At 43.4% G+C, this 8,228-nt stretch overlaps 1 protein-coding gene across 1 annotated transcript in view; it reads right to left on the bottom strand.

Annotated features, from left to right (window-relative positions):
* Positions 1-7,367, bottom strand: part of LOC106964803 (phosphatase and actin regulator 4A-like) — a gene marked incomplete at its 5' end in the record, with an annotated part of 13,822 nt that extends 6,455 nt beyond the window's left edge. The window contains 8 exons of the mRNA XM_015060513.1: positions 748-824; positions 1,892-2,029; positions 2,113-2,174; positions 3,992-4,047; positions 4,253-4,424; positions 5,281-5,513; positions 6,263-6,818; positions 7,211-7,367. Coding sequence (XP_014915999.1) covers positions 748-824; positions 1,892-2,029; positions 2,113-2,174; positions 3,992-4,047; positions 4,253-4,424; positions 5,281-5,513; positions 6,263-6,818; positions 7,211-7,367 — 1,451 coding nt within the window. The remainder of the gene's footprint in view (positions 1-747; positions 825-1,891; positions 2,030-2,112; positions 2,175-3,991; positions 4,048-4,252; positions 4,425-5,280; positions 5,514-6,262; positions 6,819-7,210) is intronic.
* Between the last annotated feature and the right edge of the window lie 861 nt (positions 7,368-8,228).

An 8,228-nucleotide genomic window follows, 5' to 3' on the forward strand; every position in this document is an offset into this window, starting at 1 on the left:
GGGCGACTCATGTGGTCCTTGCGGGCGACCAGCTGCCCGCGGGCACCGTGTTGGTGAGCCCTGACCTATACAATAATAAACCAAGATACATCACTTTGATTAAGTGTATAAAACAGTATTTATTTTGTTAGAAAGGGATGTGTAAATTATTGTAAACCCAGAATGTTAAGTGTTTTGCAGCTATGCCTCATTAAAAAAGGGATTTATTTTGTGAATTATTAAAGGTCTCAACTGAAATTCATAAAACATTTTTATCAATTTTAAGCAATAAAAACAAGATTTAGGCCACTCTTGTATGTAGCCAAATTTGATCAGTCCATTAAAATCAGATCTGGATGCAGTAAAGCTCGATTGATGTGACGGATAAAGCCTGCTTATCAGGTACTTTTGCTGTAGTCAATATTTCTATTGTAAGATTATAATCCATCTGTAACTAAGTAAGGTCTCCATTGGCATCAACCACTTGTCGTGAAGGGAAGTTTGAGTCGCTGCACAAAGTCAGTCCCTTCGGACACCCCTGATTTAGAGCATTTTAAGTTAAATCTCTTGGCCTGTAGATGCTAAAACCATGTATTGTGTTCCCTCCACTTTGCAATGACTAACTACTTTGTGCTGTTCTGTCACATCTAATCCTAATAAAACATTAGGCTGTGTAAAAAGGTGAAAAAGTTCACGTGGGTATGAATACTTTAGCCAGGCCAACAGTACTGATACTCCAGTGAACGTGGGTGTGTGCGGCGGCCTCACCGGGTGTAGATCCTGCTGTCTTCATGGACCTCCATCTCTGTGCTCTTGAACTCGTTGAGCTCCTTGCGGATGGCGGCCTGGCAGGAACACACAGGATCAGAACCTTCTGGACATGATTCTGAACACTTGCTTTTCACAATGAAGGTTTCAGCAAGTCAAATTTAAGACTTTTTAAGACATTTATAATGTAACATTGAATAAACTTTAAGACAAAAAACTTAATATATAAGAGATAGAAGGATGATCCTGCAATCAAGCATCACACAAACCCCTGTAGTGCCAAACTTCAAAGTTGTTTTTTGTACAGAATGCAAAAAGCCTCATTTGAGTTGTCAACAGAGGTGAGCCAGTAGTGAAAACAAACATTATCCAGCTAACTGGGGATAAGTTTGCACTTATCCATGATGGACACAAAAACGCTAGGTAGCAAAGGTTTTTAGCAGATAGCAGTAGCCTCAACCACCTCGAGTCACTGAACGCAGATGTCTGCGGCTCAAACTTTTGTCTGACAGAAAAACCCTCTGGAAAAAAAAAAAACAACAAACAAACAAACAATAATCCTGCTATGACAAAGTTTAAGACCAAGTTAAAGACAACTTGGATTTTCTACAAGCCCTTCATTTTAGATACATGAAGTTTGAAATATTTTTAAGGATGCATGGACAGTCTGATATGTGGACAAGAAACTGTCCCAAAAGCAGGGAGCAAATGACAGCGCATGGCATTCTGGGTAAATACAATCAAAACAAACCCACTAGTCTAGCGCTATCAGGAGAAATGGGTCATGGTCTGCTATCAAAAGAGAAATCCTCCAACAAGTACAATCTGACACTACCCCATTTTTGTTTCCATTTGTGAAGAAGGCAGTTTTGCTTAGTTTCTTCTTCAGAGGTTCTTGTTTCATTTCCTTCGAGGATTCTTGGTGCAGCACCCCCACAGGCAAGGAGGGGGAACAGGTTGCTCAAAGGGTTTGGAATAACTCAGAGAAGTGAGAGAGAGAACCACAGCAGCTGGAAATGGAATAAATGTAGTTTTGGTCCCAGTGGAACCGAGTCTACCGGACTATCAGGTGGCTGCTTCTTGAACACCTGACCGTCACATGAGGCTTCTCTCAGGCACTTGCTGTGGGCAGACAGAGTCTCACCTTGTCAGCAGGAGTGAGTTTGGTCCACGGCTTGTCGGCTCTCCGGTCGTAGTCCTCGGCGTGGGTGGACTCCACATACTCATGGAAACGCAGGATCTTCCTGGCCTGCAGCTCAGCCACCGTGGGCCTCTGAGACAGCTGAAAGCAGAAGAACAAGGAGGTTTTAGGGATCAAGTTCAGGAGAATACTCGCCAAACATACAATCGCTGAATGTCCCCCACCTTTCTGGTGAGCCTCCGTTTGATCTCGGATCGCTCCAGCCGTCGATCCGTTTCGTTCTTGGCTGTGGAAAGGGAAGACGTTTCATGAGAGGGGAAAACAGAGCAGCCAGTCAGGGAGGCTTCACCTGAGCTGCTGTCCGCCGCTGCCATAATGGAGCTCTTTAAGCACTGCCAAGCTCTGCACAAGGAGCCATGTTGTTCTGATCCCAGCTAAACGGACACCGAGGCTGAGCTTACTCTGACTCGGAGCAGGACTCTGATGACTAAACAAACTGCATCTGAAGTAGTTTGATTTTACACAAGCATTTTCCAACAGCTTTAATCGTTCTCCTAAACATGATCAGAGATGCGTGTTATTTCAGCACCAACCTCCCTGTGGGAAGAACAGCACTTTCCTTTCAGCTGTGTTTCTCCACAGCCTGTCTGCGCCTGTCCTGACTGGAGCTCTACCTGATGCTACCCGACATCACACAGCTCCAGTCTGTCCAACTTTAAACACCTTGTTTCCCACCCAGCATCAACTCCAGGCAAGAGAAGCAACTCTTAATCAGTGGAATGATGCTGGAGTTCAGCGTAACAATGCTAAAAAAAACACAATAGTGTCAAGTAGGATTGCTCTAAGTTATTTCACCTATATTAAATCTTAATATCGGAATATATTTTAACAAAAGACATTCGTAATTTCCTTTTGTAGTAGTTCAAACATCAAATACAACTCAATGTGAACAGCCAATCAGCAGTAAGAAAAGGAGATGGCGCTCCTGGATTGGCTGCTTTGCAAACAGCAGCCAGTAGCGTGACAAGCTGCATTACTCTGAGGCATTTCAGATTCTCAAGCTGCAATTTCTTTCAAATATTTTAGCTATACTCCAAGAAAAAGTCTGAATAAATTGGGATTGACTTTCCTCAGAAAAATCTGTGAATCTGGAGTCATGAATAAGAAGAGGTCCACACAACCTCACACTGGTGTGTTGACGGGGCTCCAGACGTTCAAGTATAACTTGTACACTTCATTGTCTATCTTTCACTACAACTCAAATTGATTTAAGCATTTCTGTAGTATTAAAAGTCAACGCAGTCTTACGACAAACTTCTAAAAACAACACTGACGTTTCAAGTGGCTTTCTTGTTTTAAACACATTTACAAAAATCATTATTAATTATTGACAGTAAATCGGAACCTTCTTTGTCAGCTGAATGAAATTGTATTTATTTTTTGACAAAAACAGTGAAAACAGCGACTTGTGACATTAGAAACTGATTTATGCATGTACAGATACTTTAGTGATCTGCAGGTTTCAACAAGTCACATTCAAGACATCTTAAGGTTTTAATTTCAGAAACATGAATTTCAGACTTCTTAAATGTTCGTGGACCCCCTGGTTACATCCTGACCCTCTGGTAAAGAACAGCTCATTTTGACTCGCCTTCACTCTTCATATCAAAGAGTGTCATCAGTCACTATACTTAGACCAGAGTTTCTCAACCCTGGTCCTCAGCGCCCCCCTGTCCTGCATGTTTTAGGTATTTCCCTTCAGCCACACACCTGAATTGTATCTGTGGGTGATTAACAGGCTTCTGCAGTACTTGATGGTCATGCAATCATTTGTTCTGGAATAGAGGCACATCTAAAACATGCAGAGCAGGGGGGCGGTGAGGACCAGGATTAGAGAAACACTGACTTAGAACAACTAATAAATTCACTGATTGAAAGAAATCTGATATTTTCGTACTTAATATTACCAAAAGAATGGTAATGAAGGGTAAACTGGGAGGAAAAAATGAAACTATGAAACTTAAGAAGTCATTGAGGAACTGATCTTTTTCTGCAGATGACATATGTAACTGTAATGTGAAGGACAGACAAAGTGAGTCTCACCTTGAAGAATGTTTCTCTGTTCCAGCTCTTCCGCTGTAGGTCTCTGACTCAGCCGCCTGAAGATAAGCAACATATTTATCCGTCAGTTGTACAGTAAGTGAGTTTATCTGTCAAATCAGTGAAGAATGCAACATTAGTGCAGTGCATCTCTGAGGTGGGGGAAGGGGAGTGGAATAACAAATGGAATCAGGGAAAATAACTTCAGTGTCTTGTGGCAGAGGCAGGTATGTGTGTGTGCGCGGGTGTGTGTGTGTGTTTTACCGTGTGAGCGTGGTGCCGATCCTGTTCCTCACAGCCACCCACTGCTCCCTGTTGTTCCAGGTCATCCCCTCCTGGTTCTCCTGGCCTTCCCTCTGTTCTCGCTCATGCTTCTCCTGCCTCTCCAGCTTCAGAGCCAGTGTGTCTTTTCTCTTCACACGGCTTGCCAGCCCACCTGTCAGACACCAGACCCCCGTATTAATACAGGCAGGAGTGGAGACCAGGCGTGGCTGTTACAGGACTATATATAGGGGCTTACTGCCCTTTTCTTTAAAGGGACAGTATTATGTGATTTCCAGGCACATAGTGTCATTTTATAGCACAAACAAGTAACTACATTACCTTCAGTTGTTACAAATATGAACTTGAATTAAATTTTACTTTAAATTGGGTCTCTGTCTCTTTAGAAATGCTTCTCTTTTTTTTTTTACTTAACCTTTATTTCACTACATTGAGATTTAAAATCTCTTTTGGAAGATAATCCTGACCAAGACTGGAGGAAGCACACAGAGATAACAGAAAAACTAGAATCTTCATAAGTACATCAATTAAAAGATTCCTCAGTCAAAACATTTCCAGACAGATAATTCCGTCTGAAACTCAGTAAGAACAGCCTTAAAAACATTCAGTCACAACATGGGTTCATGTATTTCTGCAACAGAAAACTAACACTTGCTGGGAAAGTTCTACCAAGTGTTTGCTAATTGCTGCTGGCTAGTCTGAAGGAGCTGAGTGGGGCCATCGTCAGAGAGGGCTGCTCTGTGAGGAGGAAACTCAGAAGCTTGGAAACTACAGGTCTGAGGAGGAGCTGCGTCTCAAAGGCGGGGCTAGGTTCACCCAGGCGTTTTTCACAGCTGAATGGTTGCCATGGAGATTAAAGGATTTTTTTTATTTTATATATATTCTTGAAAGAATCAATGCAACACTCCAGGTATGTTTTTGATGAGGAAATAACATTATAACATGATGGAAAGCTCAATGAAGATGATTTAACATGATGCTGCCCCTTTAAATGCAACAGTGCAGCTTACTTGCAGGGCCTTCTTCGTCGTCCTCCTCCTCCTCGTCGTCTCTGTAGTGGATGGGCCCATCGGAGTCGGAGTCATCCTCGTCCTCGTGGCCGCCCTGTTCGGGTATAACTGTGACCCTGGGGTCTCCAATCAGGCCCCTCCTGCTGCGGGGTTCCAGCTCTGGCTGCTGGGGGGTCCGCTGAGCTTTCACCTTCTGCAGCTCTTCCTCCATGTCAAAGTCATCATCTTCTGGCCTGGAAAGACAACCGCATCACATGATGAAGATCGTTTCCATTCCCTTTCTACTCTGACGGATTTCACATACTAGAATTGAAACTTATGGTCATTTAGTAATCAATTATTCTGACAACTAATCAATCGTATAAAAAAAAAAAACTCACATTCTGCAGATTTTTCATTTAACCATATAAGCCTTCCTATTCACCAGAACTCCATAACCACTGCCTGTCTTTACATGCTAACAACTTCAACAAATAAAGTGACAAGTCATTAATACAAGACCAAACAATGTTTGGACACTTTAATTAGAATGAAACAACTGAAGTTCAAAAACATTATTTCTACGTTATGTGTATTTTTTTATGTTTGGCTTTTCCTGGTGTTTAGACATTGCTAAAAATGTCCTCCAATAACACATAATTACCTAATGATATTTTCAAATTTCCTGTGAACTTTAAACATTTTTAACTCAAACACAGTGAGTTGCTGGATGACATTCAGCAACCCACTAATGCCCCTACCACCGGGCTTAGCTGGTTTTCTGGGGGAAACCCTGAATTATTCATATTTATTATTGAGAGAGTGAAATAAAAAAATAATAATAATGAAATGGAAAATGACCATTTTAATTTGATTCACAGAAAAACGTCCAGTTTCTGCAATAAATTTCTTTACCATTTAAAAAGCCATTCAAATAAAAAACCCAGAACCGTTTCAAACCCAGATCTTCATCTGAGTACCAGTGAGATTGACGGTTACTTACAGCCTGAGAGGTTCGATGGAGATGGGGAGGGAGTGACGCAAGTTCTGCGGCACCTCTTCAGGGTCCTCTGGGGGAAAAAAGAGCATTGAGTGGGCCTTCTGGAATCTCTCAGGGTTGGGCTGGGGTGCACCAGGGCTGTTCAGAGCTCTCTTGATGAGGATGTGCAGCGGGACGGCCAGAGGCTGGCCGGGCGGCTCCGAGGTGAGGGTGGGGGGGTCCGTCTGGGTAACTGGAACGTCCGCAGCAGGCGAGGTGGGAGGTGGAGGGAGCACCTTCACCCTGGGAGGAGATGGGGGTATGTGGGCGGGCAGTGGGAGCGGGGTCTCCACCGTCCTCTGGGGGACAGTCACGTGCATCCTGTCCTCACTGCTTCCACCTTTAGGAGAGGCAGGAGGTGCCGCGGTGTTAACAGAGGGTGGCTCTGGAACCTGAGTGGGGAGGATGGGGTCTACAGAGTAGTGCTTGATGGCGGTCGTCCTTATGGGTGGGGTTGGTGGGGAGCGTTTAGCAGGAGCAATGACGGTGATCACGCTGCCGCTGGCCTGAGAGAACTCAGCTGTGGAGGAAAATAAACAAAGAAAAACAAAAACTTATTAAAGTGTGAAGAAGTGAAGGAAACCATTCAGGATGTGAAGATGCAGAAGCGACTGGTGAGGTTAGTTCGACGACAAGCAACAAAACTACTGAACTAACAGCTGAGTGAGTAGGTGATGATCGTTCAAGAGCTACACAGTTCACAGCTCGTCATGGTTACAGCTCAATTAAGTAGGACATTCACTTCATTCTAGCGTTTTCCATGCAAGGCCATTCTTTATGTAGAAAACATTAGTTCAACGATGGGGGGGGGGGGGCTGAATTATCAGCGGGTGGATGAATGGAGTTAACACTCAGATGACGGGATGGGGTCAAGGGGCTCCGGTGAGCCGCTCGGGCGTCCGGCCCCGATACCTGAGCGGGTCCGGTTGGCCCTGTGGCGCAGGTACACGGGCAGAGAGAGGTAGAGGCCGGCCCGGCTCTGCTCGAGTCCCGAGCCCCTCCAGGGGCACGGCTGCCTGACCCGAGGCGCCCTGTTCAGGGAGGAAGCTGGCAGAAATGAGTGGAGACGTCAGGGATGGGGCTGGCTTACATTCCATGCTGGGAGATAAACATGAAAACCAGCAGCAGAGGATGGGAAACACCCTGTGTGTCAGAGCACCACACTTATCTCATGCTATCACCAAGTGAAACCTGCTGAAACTCAAACTTAAGAATTTAAGATCTGCATTGTAACAGGAATGTACAATAGAATATACCATATTTTATTTGATATATATTTGTAAGTAAGCCTGGATGATATGAACATACAGTTTTATCCCAATATTTTGTAGCAAAATTTTAATTATAACTATTTATTACTTCTTTCGTAGGTAACTTGTATGATGGTGACTTGTGAAATTAACTGTAGATCTTGTTGCATTCAAATTTTACTTAAAAGACAATTAGATTTCCTCTTAGTATTTTTCTCATTTGTCACCATGGGGTCTTCTGTGTCTCTATACTTGTTTGGTTCCATGCTCTGCTCATTTTCCTTTCAGCTGTATTTCCCTCCATAGCAATGGCTTTGCTGACATAAAATTCTTCACTAGGCCAGACTCCTGTTTGACCATCATGTTTAATCCACAAAACATTCGACTTCAGAGTTTGTGTCACATCAAATGCTGCTCTTAGATCAGTCCTAGCAGTCAAGGGTGTAAATCCCATCTCATTATTGGGAGGGACCATAAACAGGGACATTTTTTAAGAGCAATTTTGGGGGGGTCGGCAAAGTTACAGTAAAATGTAACGTAAAATGTGGTTTAATTTTTTTTGTGTGTGTATTCAAGCTGCAGGACCAAAAATGACTAGTAAGTAGCAATGAATAACAAAAGTGTTTTTCTCGGTAAACAACCTGCTGAGACCCATAGAAGTCAAACTAAGATTCAAATGT

The sequence above is a fragment of the Poecilia latipinna genome, unplaced genomic scaffold, assembly GCF_001443285.1.
Source record: "Poecilia latipinna isolate Pla-1442-1.1 unplaced genomic scaffold, P_latipinna-1.0 Scaffold1721, whole genome shotgun sequence".
NCBI lineage: Eukaryota > Metazoa > Chordata > Actinopteri > Cyprinodontiformes > Poeciliidae > Poecilia > Poecilia latipinna.